The 18,517-nt window shown below is 44.5% G+C and overlaps 1 protein-coding gene across 10 annotated transcripts in view; it reads left to right on the forward strand.

The window, feature by feature from the left end:
* The window catches only part of Mast2 (microtubule associated serine/threonine kinase 2), a 332,530-nt gene extending 314,216 nt beyond the window's left edge, over window positions 1-18,314 (forward strand). For 9 of the 10 annotated variants that reach the window (XM_063236388.1, XM_063236385.1, XM_063236387.1 and 6 more), the window contains 19 exons: window positions 3,198-3,299; window positions 6,082-6,214; window positions 6,955-7,016; window positions 7,276-7,361; window positions 7,806-8,014; window positions 8,974-9,112; window positions 10,768-10,900; window positions 11,811-11,976; window positions 12,492-12,593; window positions 12,830-12,952; window positions 13,117-13,226; window positions 13,536-13,690; window positions 13,917-14,200; window positions 14,300-14,488; window positions 15,116-15,342; window positions 15,554-15,676; window positions 16,036-16,172; window positions 16,286-16,476; window positions 16,743-18,314. In XM_063236388.1, the coding sequence (XP_063092458.1) occupies window positions 3,198-3,299; window positions 6,082-6,214; window positions 6,955-7,016; window positions 7,276-7,361; window positions 7,806-8,014; window positions 8,974-9,112; window positions 10,768-10,900; window positions 11,811-11,976; window positions 12,492-12,593; window positions 12,830-12,952; window positions 13,117-13,226; window positions 13,536-13,690; window positions 13,917-14,200; window positions 14,300-14,488; window positions 15,116-15,342; window positions 15,554-15,676; window positions 16,036-16,172; window positions 16,286-16,476; window positions 16,743-18,259 (4,188 nt within the window). In that variant the 3' untranslated portion in view covers window positions 18,260-18,314. The remainder of the gene's footprint in view (window positions 1-3,197; window positions 3,300-6,081; window positions 6,215-6,954; window positions 7,017-7,275; window positions 7,362-7,805; window positions 8,015-8,973; window positions 9,113-10,767; window positions 10,901-11,810; window positions 11,977-12,491; window positions 12,594-12,829; window positions 12,953-13,116; window positions 13,227-13,535; window positions 13,691-13,916; window positions 14,201-14,299; window positions 14,489-15,115; window positions 15,343-15,553; window positions 15,677-16,035; window positions 16,173-16,285; window positions 16,477-16,742) is intronic. The other variant, XM_063236389.1, reaches the window with a different exon arrangement.
* The last annotated feature ends 203 nt before the right edge of the window (window positions 18,315-18,517 follow it).

Here is an 18,517-nt window from a genome sequence, read left to right on the forward strand (position 1 = left end):
TAATTTCAAAAATAATACTTAAAATTCAAACATCAAATATCTTTAGAAAACCAAATTCCCATGAAAAGCAGGTATTTAATGTTCAAGAATAACGTTTTCCCAGCTTTCCAACACCAGACATTTAGGAATCAGGGAATTGCTATAACTGGTCTTGAACTTACAGAGTCAAGTGATCTTTCTACCTCAGCCTCTCAGATGGCGGTATGACATATAGCACCATTATGTGCTGCTACATCCGGTTCCAGAGTTCCTTCAACATCTGAGATTGAGCTTCTAAAATGCTAACATCAGAACCTTGCCTAAAATCTTTGGGCATTTTTTCAAACTACTTTGCCCTGCAGTTAGGTTTCTGGGACAGCAAAAAGAACACCAAATTTAAAACCAAACTGTGCCTCTGTTCCACCATTTTTCTGGGCCTTGGAATGCAGGGAAAAAAAAAAAAAAGAGCATAACCTATATCTCTGAGTTACAAATCCATCAACACATACTTACAATAACAGCTGTCTTTTTGTTTGTTTGTCTTTTTGAGACAGGGTCTCACTATGCAGTTCAGGCTGGCCTTGAGCTCACTTTCTCACTTTGTAGCCCAGGCTGGTCTTGAACTCACAATGATCCTCTTGTCTCAGCTTCATGAGTGCTGAAATTACAGATGTACACCGCCATGGCTGGGTTAGCTGTCATTTATTGATGACCAGGTATTACATGAAAGCATCAATTTATCTTACCTCCATTTATTTTATGTGATTGATGAGCATTTAATAAAGGTAATTCTGAGCACAGAAGAGGATTCTATGTGAAATATTGAGCCTTGCCAAGTAGTTGGTCACTAATCCTAGGAAATAATATCATTAACCTCTCAAAGGCATAAAAGAAGTTGGTATATTCTATAAATTGTAGATAAAATGGTTTGACATGACTGGAGTTAAAAAGTTGATAAATTTTGAAGTTAGATTGAAGCTCAAATGATGCAGGGTCATAGGAAGAGCTTACCTTTTATATGAAGGCAAGTGGGTATGTGCAGTGTTGTTAAATTTAAAAATGATATTATCATTTTATGTGTAAAAAATGTTAAATCCCTAACATTTATGTAACATTTAATACATGTAATTTAAGTAAATTACATCCTACATTTAAAGAAAGCTGCAGCTTTAAAAACTAGGTTAGTCCAGATGATTAACTGATTTCTTAGGTAGCAGAGTGAGAACCACACTCAGATTTGTCTTATTCCTGAGCTTAGCACCATCTAGTTCAAATGTGTCGTCAGCAAACATTGACTGACTTCTGACTTTTTTCTTCTGATAAGAAGCAATGTAGCATGCTTAGCATATGAGTGTAGAAAATAAAGACACAGACTGTACTCAGAGGCCTCTGGGTCTTAGGATGGGGCTGTGGAGACAGACAAGTCATTATAAAACAACCGAATAATCTATGTGCTATGAGCAAACAAAGGGATATAAAAGGGCAGTCACTGCTTGCACTTGTGCATGTGTGTTGAAGGCATGGGGAATTAGACAAGACTTGATATTTGGACTAAAAAGAATGAATAGGATTTCTACCCTTTGAATTTCATAACTAATTTTTTAAGTCTTATTTGCTGTTTTTCTTTTCTATGCATTAGTCTTTTGCCTTTTAGTTAGTTGCCCTTAAAATTGTAAGGCAAAAGTTACCAAAGAACTAATCACCAAATCTTGTGGCCTCTTTCAGTCCTCATCTTTCTTTGGTAGTCTGCAGGCACAGTAAATACCTCCTCCTGAACCTTTATTTTCCATGTTGTTGGTTTACTTTCTTTCCAGTCTTGCTGCCTCTTCACAGGTTCCTTCTCTGCCTATCTCCTGGTTGCTGGTGGTTCACAGGGCCCCATCCAGAGTGTCTGTTCTCTATTTTATTTCTCCACTCTCATGCTAATGAACCTCATGTGCTTCCAGAGCCTAAATTTTCATGCATCCACTGAAGACTGTGTACCCATTCTGAATTTCTCCACTTTAATTTCCTTATAGGTTCATGTTATTTGGTTATAAGTAACAGAAGTCTGACTTAGTAATTTTAGCAATAAAGGGAAGCTAGTGACAAGCATAAGACAATCCTTAGAAAATTAAAGATAGGAATGCACCAGACCTTAAGAAGGGACCAGAATTAGAAATCAGAAACTAACAAACTCAGAGAGTGCTTGTTCTTCTCTTTTCATCTCTATTTCTTCCTGCTGATTTTCTATTATCTGTAGGGAAGAATGACGAACCATCTCCTTTCACTCAAATGAAAAACCATGCAGTTCTGCTACACTGATACTAACTCTTTGTCTGTCTTTAAATTTAAGAAAAGCAGTCCACACTGATGAGTTCTTGGACTAGGAGAAGGTCCAGCCACACAGTGTAAACGTGGCTCATAGAAAGCTAAACAGTTCTCAGTAAAAAGAGAAGAGTTCCTTGGGTCTAGTAAATACCCAAGAGGCTATCTGTATAGGTATCTAACACTCTATCATACTTACTTTTCCACTTGGATGGTATTTTTCCTAAAACCAAATGTAATTTATTCTTTGCTTATTCTCACCTAAACTATTGATTTCTTTATAATTCACATTCATTTATGGGTGTAATTAAATTTCCCTAAAAGTGAAGTTATGATTATATTCTTTTCCTGCTTTTGCCCCCACTCCCAGTCCAGAAATGGTCCAAGGCACTTTCCTCCAGTCTTACTCTCTTGATTTAGCCTTTTTCATCTGAGTCATTGCATTTGCCTATTGATGGTTTTCCTGCTTTTACACTTGCCCTCTTTAGTGCACCCTCTGCATAGCCATGGTGATCTTTCTGAAGTACCTCTCTGGTCGTATCACTCCTCAGCTGTTGAGGTCTTTCTGTTCCTTACAGTCTGTCTGGGGTGCAAAGTGAACATCAGAGAAAGCTCCATTGAGAGTTGCCCCTTGAGCTGGGGACTGGAGGGTAAGTGAAGCCTGTTAAATGAGGGAGCAGGTAAAGCTGTGTCTGTGTGACATTCCTTGGTGTCACGTAGCATTCTAAAGCTCAGTGGTTCAGATGAGCAACTTGTTCTTTCTCACAGCTGACTAGCCTTCTCTGAGTTCTTTGCTTTGCAGAGTTCTACTACCAAATACTTTTCTGTAGTCGGTTCTGCCCAGTCCAGTCCTGTTTAGCCTAGCCACATTGAGCCAGTAAGTTGCTTAAGCAGCCTTTGTGTCTCTTTAGGCTCATGAGCGCTCAGAGAGCTCGGAGGTGACTTTTGTAATGCAGTTGGTAAAAAAACTGATGATTGTCATTGCCCGCCCAGCTCGACTCTTGGAGTGCCTGGTGAGTAGACTCTGGGAAACATAGATGGGAGAGAGGACTGTAGAGAAAGAATTTTGTCCATACAAAACTGTGGTAATACCACTACCATTTCTGTGGCTGAAATCTTTATTTAAATATGATTTTCAGAATTTAAAAAAAACACTTAGATTTCACCTTATTGACTGTCATAAAGAAATCAATAAATACTGGCAAGGCTATAGGGAAAAGGAACCTCTGCATTGTCAGTGGGAGTATAAACTAGTACGGTATAACAATTCTGGAAATCAGTATAGTGATTTCTCAAAAAACTAAAACTAGAAATTCCATTTCAGCTATTCCTCTTTTAAGTATCTTCTAAAAAGAATTAAAGACATTACATTACAGTGATACTTGTATACTGAAGTTTATAGCAGTGTAACTCATAATAGCTAAATCTTGGAAGTTAACAGATGAGTGAGTGGATTTTTAAAAAGTGACATTTATATACCATGTAGTAGTACTATGCCATAAAAAAATGGTAAACTTGAGTCATTTGTAGGAAGATAGGTACACGTTGAGACCATAACTCTAAGTGAAATAAATCAGAAACACAAACTTTTAACTATCACATGGTTTCTCTTACATGAAAAACCCAAAATATAAAAGGTAAAGTAAAAGATAGATAATAGGAAGTAGAAAGATAAATGTTTTACAGAAAGATAGAGGATCAAGAGATGGAGGGAAGGGGAAGGGGGATTAAAAAAAGAATTAAGATGTGTTATATACATGTACCAACTCCTCATAAGCAGTATAATCATTATGTATTTCAGACATGTACAAATAAGAATATTTTTTAAAATACCATTTGCAAGCATTAGAAGATTAAGCAGGTTCCTGTAAGGACAAATATAAATGGTCCTGAAGAGGAAGGCAAGAAGTAGTAGTCAGTCTACTCTCACCCTGATCTGGAGTGGAGGCCTTTGGGCCCAGAAGCATTGAGCGCAGGAGGCAATTTAGTTTGCACAATTGAAGTTTTTCATTTAATAGTTAACTATGCCTTATTGAGTACCTACTTTATTGTTAGACACTGAAAGTACACATAGGAATATACCAGAGCCCCTGACAGACTGTTTCCTTTGTAGTGACATCAGCAAGTATAAGGCGGTAAATACTGATTATCTATTATAAGAAATATGACAGCTGAAGTCAGTACAGGGTACATTGAAAATCTAATGAAAGTAGTGCTTTCAAATCCTCCTTAGAATGGACATGCATTAAAAGCTTCATGGGGGACATGTGGCCTATTTAGTAACCTACAGGATAACTACAAGTTTGCCAGGTAAAGGGCATAAAATAGGACACTCGGCAAAGAACAGGATGTGTTTGAAGAATTGATGAAGGATGAAGCAGGGAGGTAAGCCATCTGAGACCATGAAGGTATTAGGTCCTCAGCTCAGGAGTTTGTCTTATGTGTCAAGCCACTTGGAACTACCAGAAAGTTTAGGTTCATAGATGTCACAGTCAGATTGATGTTTTACTTAACCAACTTTATTAAGTATAATTTACATACAATGAGATATATCCCTTTGGACTATACAGTTCATTGAGTTTTAACAAATACACATTAGTAGAATCACCGCCATAGCTGACATAGATAACATTTCTGTTTCCTTAAAAGTTCCCTCATGCTCCTTTGGCATTGGCCCCTTCCAATGGGAAGGCATTAGGATCCTTCCTCCCAGACACCGCTTTTCTGCTCTTTCACTATGGAAACATTTACCTTTGTAGTGTGATTCTTTCTTCAATGTAGTATTTGAGATTTGTACATGTTATTAGCTGTACTAGTTAGTGGTTCCTACTTATTTCTAAGGAAATACTCCATCAGGTTTAGTTCTACGAAAAATTACTTTGGCCTCACATGAATGGTAGATTAGAAGAGAGGGTAGGATGAAGTAGGGAAACCACTTCAGAGATACTTAAAACTATTGATGTGAGATAGAGTAGCCAGAACTAGGACAGTGGGAAAAGAAAAGAGAAGTGGTTTTGAGAGGTATTTATGAGGTAGATATTCTGATCAGAGCTGATAAAGAGTAAGAAGTTAAAAGAACTTCTAGATCTGGCTTAGGTGACATCCAGATAGGTAGTAGTATAGCTCTCCAACAGGTACTAGAAGGAATGAAAGGAAGTACAAAGTAGAGAGGTTTGAGACTACGAAGTCTGATAAAGTGGGAGGTTGAAGCCAGGCAGGTTTGCATACTGATTTTCTGTTCCTGCCTACTTCTGCACCCATCGATAGATGAGTCTGTGCACCACTGTGAGCACTCCATATTTTCTTCACTGGGGTCAAAGACTTCTTAGAATTTAGTCAAGAGTATGATACTTGGTAGATGAAGTAAGGCCCTTGTTATGATAAGAAAGCAAGGATTGTGCTCTTGTCAAAGTTGGAACACCAACTTCTTATACACAGGAGGTACTTGGTAAATATGTGAAGGCTTTTTTTGCATCACTAGAGCTGGGAGCTACAATTGAAGGTGTGGCAGGACTGCTCTGGACTGGAAGGCTCCAACACCAAATGAATAAGCTGAGATATTTTTTTTTTGAAACCAAAAGGTCTTGTTCTTATTGCTGGGAAGGCACGCTTAGTATGTTACCTGGGAGTGATCTAGAAGACAGCTTTACCCCACTTCTGTAATCCCCAAATCATAGTATTTCTGGTATTCACGGTGTCACAAAGAGAAAGTCTTCTTTGTTTTCCCCCTTTTGTTATATGCTGTAAATCCAAACATGAATCTGTCACCACTTACTGTCTCTCCCCCCGGTGCAGGAGTTTGACCCTGAAGAGTTCTATCACCTGTTAGAAGCAGCTGAGGGTCACGCCAAAGAGGGACATGGAATTAAATGTGACATTCCCCGCTACATTGTTAGCCAACTGGGCCTTACGCGGGATCCCCTCGAGGGTGAGCATGCTATCTGGTTTTGCAAAGAAGAGATTTAGCCTGGATGTGAGCACAACATTTCATCAGAAGTTTTAGGACTATGTGAGGCACTTTGTGGTCTCTGTCAATTCCTTTCCTTTGGAATTACTGTTTGCAACTGCTTTCTATGTGCCAGGACCTCTCACTTCACTGGACCCATCCAACTTGGATTTAGAACCTCAGATCAATTGAAGTTAACAATAAAGGACTGTAATCATTTCAAAAAAATGGTCATCTCTTCCATGTACTTCCTTCTCCTGCTAGTCACCTTATAAATCTTCCTGTCTGTGGGATAATCCAGCTCAGGAGATCTCCATTCGTCTGGCTTCATGCTGAACTCCTCTATGAACCATGGGCTTCCATGATTCCTGGTCAATAACTGTCCTGTTCCTGTTTCCCCTACTTCCCAGCCCCATCCAGCAAAGTAGTCTCAGACCAGCAGGATAGCTACTGGTAACCCAGCCTTAAATTTTGTTTTCTAGGATATGTGACACATTTGTGAGAAGTTTTTTCTAGGATATGTGACACAATTGTGAGAAGCCTTGTCGGTGGCGCTAGACTTGCCAAGACAGTGACACAATAGTATCTGGCTTGATTGCTGATCCAAAAGCTATGATTTCATTAATGCCTCCCCCAACTTGCACCTATGTATGACCTGTGGGCACATTGATGCCTGAAATTGCCATGCACATTTTTCTTTTGTGTCCTTTTTGTGTTTCTAGAAATGACCCATTTGAGCAGCTATGACAGTCCTGATACTCCAGAGACAGATGATTCAGTTGAGGTAAAGAACTTGAGCTCCTGCTCCAATCCTGGAGGCTGAGACCTGTGAACCAAAGGACTGTTAATTCTCTTTAAGACAATATCTGAAAAAGAATATACAGTTGGCAGCTGCAAACATTGAAAAGGCATGCTGCTTTGGGAGAAGAATGGGCAGAAGACTCCAACTCGGCTGAGAGCCAAGCCGAGACTGGATTGACAGATCCCCCAGTATGTGGGCTTTCAGAAGCATGTCTGCCCTTTGCCTTTCCCTTTTCTTCCAGGGCCGTGGGGCATGTCTGCCATCTAAAACGACCCCCTCTGAAGAGGACTTTGAAACAATTAAGCTCATCAGCAATGGCGCTTATGGGTAAAGACAGGGGTCAGAGTGTGGCCAGGAGAGGAGTTGAGTCAGCCCTTGGTCTCTTCCTTCTAGAAATGTATGTTTCCCAATTCCTGGGGTATCTTAGGATGGAGCCTTTCCCTTCCTGAAGCCTCAGAGGCAATAATTGTTTCGTTTGACATTGAAGCTATGTTTTTTTCTCAGGCAAGATTCTCACCCCTCTTTGGTCATACTCCTCCTGTCTCTCAGTTCTGGAAACATTGAACTGTGTCCTTGGGACATGGTTTATTGGGAAACTTCTAAGTTGTCAGAGTTAGGGGCCCTAGGTCCCTCTCATTATATGTACAGCTCTGCTTCCTTTTTCCATGCATTTATAAGATGTGAGGAGGCAGTTTTTGGTGGTGGGGAGCATAGCTCAGATGCTAAAGCCCACGCAGGCTAGGCTGGGCTGTGTTGTGTTGTGTTTCCTAGGGCTGTATTCCTGGTACGGCACAAGTCCACCCGGCAGCGCTTTGCCATGAAGAAGATCAATAAACAGAACCTGATCCTACGGAACCAGATCCAGCAGGCCTTTGTGGAACGTGACATACTGACCTTTGCTGAGAACCCTTTCGTGGTCAGCATGTTCTGCTCCTTCGAGACCAAGCGCCACTTGTGCATGGTGATGGAATATGTTGAAGGTACTGGGGCCATGGTACAGTCTGAGCCTTAGCCCTAAACAGGAGGCAGAGCCTCATCTAGAAGTGAAGTTTCAGGGCCAGCTTCCAAGTCCTTTTTGGCATCGGTTTCTGCTACAGGATCTCAAAGACCATTTGGCCACCATGAACACAGAGGCTCCCTGCCTCATTATGAGGCTGCCTGTGTCAATTGTAGTGAGAGATACCCTGAGACAGAATGTAGCAGCCCATCAGCAATAGAATTCTATTCCCCAAACCCTGCATACTCTCTTCCGCTGGCATTAGACAGGAAAAAAAAGGTATCAGAATCACAAGAACTCAAGGCTAGGTACTAAGAGGATTACATCTGGGCCCTCAGAAGAAAGAAGAACCATTGCTCAGGCTGATGGTTTGTAAAGGGGACACCCCTTAAAGCCACTCAGAATGTTTTGGAAATGCACTAGAAGGACAGCATGGGGAAGAGCTCTGGAGAGGGTAGGTCTGCAATGACCTGTCCTCTTCTCTTCTCATAGTTATGTATATTTCCCAAAGATATTTTCCCTAAGGCTTAAAATTGAAGCTGAAAAAAACTGCCCATCTAATTCTGTAAGTATATACTGGGAATTTATAGTGTTATTTTACTTAGAAACTAATAAAAGTCAATAGGAAGGGAACAAATGAACAAATGATAGTCTTAGCTGTTAAATACTTAACAGTATTCCTGTCCTATAATAACACAAGTTTTACAAGTCATCATCCAGGCAGAAAGGCCTCGATTCCTTTGTTTTCTCACCCATAATGGTCTTGACGGCCATTGGCTAATTCACTTCTCACTCCCCTTTATACCCAATTTATAACTATGTCAGCAACAGAGGAGCTAGAATCACAGTTTCTAGTACCAGGGAACTCTAGACAGCAAACCTCAGAACTGGCTAGAGTAGAGAACCATATCTCTCCCTCATGGTAGCCTGGGCTTCTTGCAGGAGGAGACTGTGCCACTCTGTTGAAGAACATTGGCGCTTTGCCTGTGGATATGGTGCGTCTGTACTTTGCGGAAACTGTGCTGGCCTTGGAGTATTTACACAACTATGGCATTGTGCATCGTGACCTCAAGCCTGACAAGTATGCCCACAACCTGAGTCCATTGTCCAAGGTTTCCCTCTTGAGTTTCTAAATAAACACAGACCAACACAGAATATTTGAATCTATCCAAGAGTGGCTTCTGGGAAACAGCATTCATGTTTGTATCCTTTCAAACCCTGACAACCCCGTATGCAAAGACCTTTGGCACGAGATCTTCCAAGAGCATCATAAAGATTTAGTGACATGAAGGAGTCACTAAGGGGCTCTGCTGAAGAATTGAGCAAGAACAAAAAACTAGCACATCTAATAATAGATGGCTGAATGGGTGTTTATGACAGTTATTGCCACCTATTCTGTGCCCAGCTCTATATTCCTGGTTTTAACTATATTGTAGTTCCGAGTATGTTGAATTTAAGTCTAGTGTGGGAGACATGTATAGGCTACTTCTTGGAGGGCTTTAGTCAACTGAGAAAATGTGGGTGCTACTTTCTAAATGAAGCAGGAGAGCAATGTGTACCAAAACGTACAGGTATAAGTGAACATGTCTGTAGCTTAGACAATTTCAGTAAGAAAAAAGGATTAACAGCAAAGAGACAGGAGCTAAGTCATTAAGGACCTTTGTAAGTTTGAGTTTTCTTTTAAAAGAGCCTAGAGAATTTTTGAAGAACCTGATAACCAAAGGAGCAGGATGGAGTATAAAGAAAATAGTGTAGGGAATTAGAAAGGACAGATGTAGGGCTGGTGCTCAAAAAGAAAGTGAGGAAGCAGCAAAAGACCTGTGAGACTTCTACTTTGAGAGTTGTACAGGGTGGTAAGCCTTGTGGTAGAAAGAAGGTTTGGTATTGGACAAACCTGAATTCAGATGGCCATCTATACTTGTTAACTCTGTGAATAGTTGACCTGTTAATTAAATTTTCCTGAGCTTCATGTTCCTCCTCTCTAAAATGAGACTAATACTACCTTCCTTTACTGTTAGACCAACTTCTTTTCTTTTAAGTGGCCAGGAGATTGAACCCTGGGCCTTATACATGCTAGGCAAATGCTGTACCACTGAGCAAGCTCTAGAGCATTTTCATATTTATCACAGAGCTCAATAGATGACAGAAAATACCATTTTTCATTGAGAAGAGGAGCCAGTTAGGAGGCAGGACTTTGATTTGAGCTGATTGAGTTTGTGGTATCTGGACAGTTGGTAGACATGTCTACCAAAGATAGTGACTTGGGAGTCACATCTTAGAATGAAGTGACTTCCACAGAGTGTACAAAGATACCTGATTGCTAGTTTCTCTTGCTCAGCTTTCCAAGACAACCAGGGATATAGACTCAGATTTTGTGCTTTTCTTTTCCTTACACTGATGTGGCTATTGTGAACCACCCAAATGAGGAGAGAAAACCAGGACTAGCTAGAGAAACAGGCTTACAATGAGCAGATCTTAGTTCTATGAAAGAGAAGTACTGACAGAGCAATACAGAAAAATAGTCTTGGGATTAGACAAAAGGCAGGTTAACTGCTCGTGCAGAAGGCAATACTTAGAAAACCAGAGCTATTTATTATTTTCATAGCTACCACCTGTCTGCTTGTGTCCCACAATACCCCATCAAGACCAGGGTGGGGAAATACGATGAATACTAAAATCAGCATTCTTTGAGAACCAGAAAATAACTCCATATTTTTGTTTCTGTGATTTTAACAGCCTCCTGATTACATCCATGGGACACATCAAACTCACTGACTTTGGACTTTCTAAAATTGGCCTTATGAGTCTGACAACCAATTTGTACGAAGGCCACATTGAAAAGGATGCCCGGGAGTTCCTAGACAAGCAGGTATGGTAGGATTGGTGAGACTTTGGGGGTTGAATTCCAGACTTAAGAATTAGTTCTTGGAAATGCACGTCTACCCTGTGGCTAGATGTTAATACTGGAATCGTTTCTACATTTGATTCCAGAAAGACACTGAAACAGGTAGCACATTTGGAAAACAGGATGGGGTCAGGCAGCATGGTGCACAACTGTAATTTCAGCACTTTGGGAAGTTAAGGCAAGAGCATTACCAAGTTTGAGCCCTCCCTGGACAACTTAGCAAAATTCTGTCTCTAAATAAAATATGTTTAGAAAAGGCCTGATGATGTGGCTCGTGGTAAAGGCCTGAGTTTGATCCTCAGTCCCACCAAAAACATAACAAAAGAAAAACAGTAACAAAAAACAGGATAGACCATGAGAATTGTGTGAGTATAAATTCAGTCATCCTTTTGTGGTTTGGAGAAAATTGAACATACAACTGTAAATGGGGGGTCAGTGCTGAAGTTCTGAAGTGCTGAAGCGTGAGTCAAGGTCAAGACTTTCCTGGGGTTTGTTGTTCTTGGAACATAGCTCCAAATTTCCATTGAGCTATGACTCAGTTTCCTGAGAGTAGCCTCCTGGTGTTCCCTGATTTGACATTTTAGGCATAATATTCACAAGTCCCTGTAGGTTCTTTATTTGGGAAGCTATAGGGCAAAGGCTGTTCATGGGATCAGATTCCAGAAAGAGCATTAGGAGTTCAAGGGATGGCAACTCCCGGCTAGAATTAGTCACCTTGGTTAATCAGGAAATATATTAAATTCACCCTACCCAGAGTTCTAACTCCAGTTCTCAGAGGCTCCCGTTGATCTCATTTACTCACTAAAGCCCCTCTTGCCATCATACTAGTAAGCTGGCTTGGGATGCTGAGCCAGCCTGGCTTCTCTGTACCCAGGTGTGCGGGACGCCAGAGTACATAGCACCTGAGGTGATCTTGCGTCAAGGCTATGGAAAGCCAGTGGACTGGTGGGCCATGGGCATAATCCTGTATGAGTTCCTGGTGGGTTGCGTCCCTTTCTTTGGAGATACTCCGGAGGAGCTCTTTGGGCAGGTGATCAGTGGTAGGTACCATCAACTGGCCCAGATCTTCAAATATGATTTATGCATGTACCTCTGAAACTCTGGAGCTCTTGTTCTGCATTCGTGAGTGTTCGACATGCTTGCTTCTTGGGTTGGGGGGAGGGTGCATCTGTGTGGGTGTACACATACAGGAACTATGTCCCCTGAAGTTTGATCTATTTGTGTTCATGTGGCTCCCATGTGTACATAGTATTCCTATGTTACATAGATGCTTATCTTATGAGTGTGAGTTCCGTATCTGGCATATAAAGCAAGGTAACCTGCAGTGCAGGGATGTCAATGTTTTGCAATGCCATGCCTGAAACAAAGAGCAAGCCATGCTATAGGAAATAGATTCTACTAGGTGAGGAAGAGCCTATAAGAATTTAAGGAATCAAGGCCTTCAGGGGCTTTGGGCTAGGCCCTTTGTGCTTCCTTATATTATCCTGGGCTACCTTCTGCATTTCTCCATACTACCAACAATTTCTCTTTCACTTTTCACTCTTGGTGACATCAGATGAGATTGTGTGGCCTGAGGGTGACGATGCACTGCCTCCAGATGCCCAAGACCTCACCTCCAAACTGCTTCACCAAAACCCTCTGGAGAGACTGGGCACAGGTAGGTCATGCCCCACTCTCCTTTCTCACCACTTAGAATGGGGAGAAGGGTGGCTCGATCACACACACTGAGATTCAGGCTTCAGATATGGGTAGGTGCCCTGGATCCTAAAACTGCCCTGTTCCCTGTGTAGGTACAAAAAGAGAAAGATACTGGAGCTGAGATTTCAGATCTTTTCCAAGGTTAGCTTCTCATCAGACTTGCTGACACAGACTCCATGTGCTCTCTGTCTACAGGTGGTGCTTATGAGGTAAAGCAGCACCCATTCTTTACTGGGCTGGACTGGACAGGACTTCTTCGCCAGAAGGCTGAATTTATTCCTCAACTAGAGTCAGAAGATGACACCAGCTATTTTGACAGTAAGGCCTCTGGTGATATAAGGTGGAGTACAGGTCCCACCTGTTTTCCCAGAGTCATCTGCATACACTTAGCATTGAGAGTTACTTCTCAGGATGCTGCTAAGGTCTCATAGAATGCTACTAGCAGAGGTTCTTAAAGGAATTGTCTTGTGTATCTGGTCTAGCCCGCTCGGAGCGATACCACCATGTGGACTCAGAAGACGAAGAGGAAGTGAGTGAGGATGGCTGCCTCGAGATTCGCCAGTTCTCCTCCTGCTCTCCAAGGTTTAGCAAGGTGCGACTGAGGAATCCCAGCGTGGAAGGTTGGGATAAGAGGACCTACTGAAGGACATACCTGGGTCAGGCTCAGAGCGTTGGCACAAGGCGCACTTCCAGGAAAACAGAAGCAGAGGTCTGAGCTACACAGAACCACTCCAGTTCCTATAAGAGGTGCCAGAGTCAGGCCAAGTTAGACTAGTGGAATAACTGCTTCCCTAGAAGAAAGGAAAGAACTTGTTCATATTCCTCAGTGTGAAGGACATCTTTTGTCCTTTGAGAGTTATGGCTTTCAGAACTGATCCCATTGTGTCCCCTGTCCCCACAGGTATACAGTAGCATGGAGCGGCTTTCCCTGCTTGAGGAACGCTGGATGCCACCCCCTACTAAGCGCAGCCTGAGTGAGGAGAAGGAGGATCACTCAGATGGCCTGGCAGTGCTGAAGGGCCGAGACCGTAGCTGGGTGGTTGGCTCCCCTGAGATGTAAGCACCTAGGGCTCAGCAGAGTAGGTGGCAGAGACTATGGGAGGCCTCTGGAAATGTATCCTGGGGAGGGGCATGGCAGTGACGCAGTATTCCCAAGGGCAGTCCTAGAAGAATGTCTGAGAAGACATTTTCTGTGATTGTAGTTCTCATGTAACTCAAGGAAGCATGGATGGGAAGAGGGATACTACCTGGATAATCTCACCCCAGGCCTCATGATTTACAGATTACGGAAGCAGCTGTCAGTGTCTGAATCGTCCCACACAGAGAGTGACTCGAGCCCTCCAATGACAGTGCGACGCCACTGTTCAGGCCTCCTGGATGTCCCTCGCTTTCCTGAGGGCCCTGAGGAGGCTAGCAGTACTCCTAGGAGGCAGCAGCAGGAAGGGATATGGGTTCTGACACCCCCATCTGCAGAGGGAGCATCTGGACCTGTCCCTGAACGGACAGTGGAACAACAGCTGAAATTGGATGAAGAGCCTCTTAGGCAGGGCAGCAGTTCCTGTCCGGGTATGGCACAGTGGATAGCCAAAGGGCTTTGGCTGGGGGATGCTGCAGGGAGGGGGGCTCAGTCACATTGTTGGTCTCATTGTTCACTTGGGCCCACAGCCATAGAGACCAGAGGTCGTGGGAACCCACAGCTGGCTGAGGGAGCCAAGGCCATCAGTGACTTGGCTGTGCGTAGGGCTCGTCACCGGCTACTCTCTGGGGACTCTACAGAGAAACGCACCACTCGCCCTGTCAACAAAGTAATCAAGTCTGCCTCAGCTACAGCCCTTTCCCTCCTCATTCCTGCAGGTGAGATCTCCAGGGAACTAAGATAAAACTCATAAGGAAAGATGTTAGAATTTCCATGGGCAGGGGCCTGAGTGGCAAATGTGTATGTGTTTGTGCAGGTGTCAGAGACTGTGTGTCATTTTGTTATGAAGGTAGAAGTCTCTGAAGGTGTGCGTTGGTCTGGGGGTGAAGGTGTGTGTGCCAGAGGACAAGACAGCACCATGTATTAAGAGCAGGTTTTGAGGGCAGAGGACCAATATTCAAATCCTTGCTGCAACATTAAAGCCTCATGACCTTGACAAGTTGTCTAACCCTTTCTAGTGTCTTCATTTTAAAAATGTGGATATTAATAGTGACTGGCTCATAAGGTAATTATAATGCTTAAATAAAGCATGAAGAGTTTGTATCATTCCTGATACATAAATGCTAGCTACTGTTTCCCATCATCCAAGCCCCATATGAGCCTGGGAAGCTCTGGACAGGTGAGTGGGCTTTGTGGGTCAAGAGCTGTGGGGAAGATGCACCTGGGCTCCAGCTCTATCTGTAGCTAGAGCTGGGCAGGGCTTAGCAGATTAGGCAGAGGGTAGCCTACGAGCATGGCCAGGCTGAAGCCTATGACCCACTAAGTCCTGGCTTCTTCTTCTCCAGAGCACCACACCTGTTCTCCACTGGCCAGTCCCATGTCCCCACACTCCCAGTCATCCAACCCGTCATCCAGGGACTCTTCTCCAAGTAGGGACTTCTTGCCAGCCTTTGGCAGCTTGAGGCCTCCCATCATCATTCACCGAGCTGGCAAGAAATATGGTTTCACTCTGCGGGCCATTCGTGTCTACATGGGTGACTCCGATGTCTACACTGTGCACCACATGGTGTGGGTATGTCTGGCCATCTAGACCTGTTGTGTCCCAGCTTCATCACTTTTCTTCCTTCCCCGTAGTAAGGCTGTGTGTCCTTTCTTTTGTCACTGTCCCTGCTACTCACAGAGGTCAAAGGGTGGTGGTAAAGGGGATCAGGGCTTAATAAATAGAAACAAGCCCCATACCTCATACTCAAGCTCCAGATTAAAGACTTCTCTTCCTGGAACAGCATGTGGAAGATGGAGGTCCAGCCAGCGAAGCAGGGCTTCGTCAGGGTGACCTCATCACTCACGTCAATGGGGAACCTGTACACGGGCTGGTGCACACAGAGGTGGTAGAGCTAATCCTGAAGGTTAGTCCTAAGAATGCCACCTGCTGTGGTCCTTGATGAGGGTCTTTGAGGAGGGGGAGGGTATGGCACTGGGTTTTCTCCAGAAGACAGTGCCTTCACTGGCTAAGGCCCAGAGATCTTCTGAGCTGTTAGTAGAAACAGCAAACAGGACAGGGGAGACTCTTCTGTGTCCTCCCACCCCCAAACCATTCTTAGTGCCAGTGAAAGCAATTTTGTAATTGGAAAGAGGGAGATAGGTCTTGTTCAGACTTGTTGGTGGAGGGTCAGATGCTGTACTGTGGTACAGCCATGTCAAAGGACAAGGGCAAGAGGGAGAATCCCACCATCACAGCTTAGCCTCATCCTATTTTGCTTCCCAGAGTGGAAATAAGGTATCTATTTCGACAACTCCCCTGGAGAACACCTCCATTAAAGTGGGGCCGGCTCGGAAAGGCAGCTACAAGGCCAAGATGGCACGAAGGAGCAAGCGGAACCGGGGCAAGGACGGGCAGGAAAGGTGAGTGAGGCTTCACACAGAGCTTGTGCTGAGCACCAGGTGTCGGCCTGTGCTGATGCCTTAGCATTGGGCCCAGGTTGTGCCTTGACTCAGCTGTGGGCTCCTCTCTGCAGGAAAAGAAGCTCCTTGTTCCGAAAGATCACCAAGCAGGCCTCCCTGCTGCACACCAGCCGCAGCCTTTCTTCCTTGAACCGCTCATTGTCATCAGGGGAGAGTGGGCCGGGCTCTCCCACACACAGCCACAGCCTTTCTCCCAGATCTCCTACTCAGAGCTACCGAGTGGCCCCTGATGCTGTACACTCAGGTACAAAGGTCTCTTTACCAGACTAGAGCAACCCCTGGGAAATAAGGAAGTGTCTGGATACCATTCTCTAAATGTCCCTCTATGACTCTTTCACCTGTCCCCTGAAAGGTCCAGTAATCTTGGGAGGAGTTTGTTTCTATAGTCTGGAGCCATGATGTAACCTTCCAAGGCTGAATCCTTGGACTGTCTTTTGCCTCTCAGTCACTTCTTGGAGCTAACAAGCCTTTGTCTTTTTTTTTTTTTTTTTTTTTTTTTTTTGTATAAAGTGGCAGGCAATTCATCACAGAGCAGCTCCCCCAGCTCCAGCGTACCCAGTTCCCCAGCTGGCTCTGCACATACTCGGCCCAGCTCTCTCCATGGTTTGGCCCCCAAGCTTCAACGTCAGTACCGCTCTCCCCGGCGCAAGTCAGCAGGCAGCATTCCACTGTCACCACTGGCCCACACTCCTTCTCCACCACCGGCAGCTTCCCCTCAGCGTTCCCCGTCACCGCTGTCTGGTCATGGGGCCCAGGCCTTTCCTTCTAAACTTCACTCATCACCTCCACTGGGCAGGCAACTCTCCAGGCCCAAGAGTGCGGAGCCACCTCGCTCACCACTACTTAAGCGGATACAGTCTGCTGAGAAATTGGCAGCTGCACTGGCTGCTTCTGAGAAGAAGCGACCCCCTTCTCACAAGCATGGGCTTGACCTGCCCCACTGTGAGCTAAAGAAGGAACTGTCACCCAGGGAAGGCAGCCCTCTAGAGGTAGTTGGAACCAGGGCTGTGCTGTCTGGGAAAGGTACACTCCAAGGGAAGGGAGTGCTGCAGTCTGCTCCTTCGCGAGCCTTAGGCACGCTCCGGCAAGACCGAGTTGAACGACGAGAGTCACTTCAAAAGCAAGAAGCTATCCGAGAGGTAGATTCCTCAGAGGATGACACTGACGATGACCCAGAGAACAGCCAGGGTGTACTGGAGTCAAACTTGGCACCCAACCCAGAAGTGGGCCAGAGTCTACCCTCTAGAGGAGCAAGAGAGGATAGGAAAAAGGAAACCATCTTACCCAAGGACCCAAGGAACCAGGGTTCATTGGTCCCAGGCCTTCTGACAGGGGTGATCATGGGACCTTCCAAAATAGGTTCTGCTGTTCCCCAGAGGAGGCTTGTGAGCCCACAGGCCTTTGAGGAGGCTACCAGCTTCTCCTTACCACCCTCTAGCCTGGGGAGGTGTGGACCCACAGACCTCTCCCCCACTGATAGCTGCTTAAAGGCCCAGCACCTCCACACCCAGGCATTGACTGCACTTTGTCCCAGCTCTTCTGGACACATCCCCACCAGCTGTTCTGCTGGCAGTCCTACCACTGGGATGCCAAGCACATGGTCCTGGAAGTTCCTTACTGAGGGCCCAGACAAGGCATCCTCAAACAGAAAGACAGCAGCAGGTGGGCTAGCCAGTCCTCAGGATTTGCAAACCACAGCTCTGGATCATCCTAAAAACCTGTCTTCTGGACAAGGTGGGAAATCACAGTCACTTGATTCCCCTGGTCTGGCCTGTCCACCTTGTGAGGTTCTCACTCAAACCCAGCAATGGGAGCAAGAATGTGCACAAATGAAGAAAGAAGAGCCATCCCTGAGCATCAAAGTGCCTGATGTCTCAGGTGACAAGAGGCAGAATGTTCCATACCGAGGCTGCACACTCGCCCAAGAGACTGAACCCAACCTGTTCTGGAGGGGCCAAGAACCAGGGAGCCATCAAAAGCATCAGGACATCCCATTGACACCTGATGAGTTGTTCAAGCAAACATAGCAGTTGTTGCCAATTCTTGTACTTAGACCTGTGTAATACACACTCCTGAAAACCATCTTTGTCTTTTGCTTGCTTCTTTCCTTAAATTGTCATACATGTGACTTAAGAATATAGTTCCCACTCTCAAGTGAAAGGCATCTAATCCAGTCACTTCTCAGACACTGTGAGCTCAAACATGAGAAGAGGCAATAGGAAGTGTGCTGGGTATGGAAGGGAAGGGGTTGGTTTAGGAGAGAATGTCCATAGTATATCATATAT

Source organism: Cavia porcellus, unplaced genomic scaffold (assembly GCF_034190915.1).
Source record: "Cavia porcellus strain 051 isolate PalLab524CR breed Dunkin Hartley unplaced genomic scaffold, mCavPor4.1 scaffold_25, whole genome shotgun sequence".
In the NCBI taxonomy this organism is placed as follows: domain Eukaryota; kingdom Metazoa; phylum Chordata; class Mammalia; order Rodentia; family Caviidae; genus Cavia; species Cavia porcellus.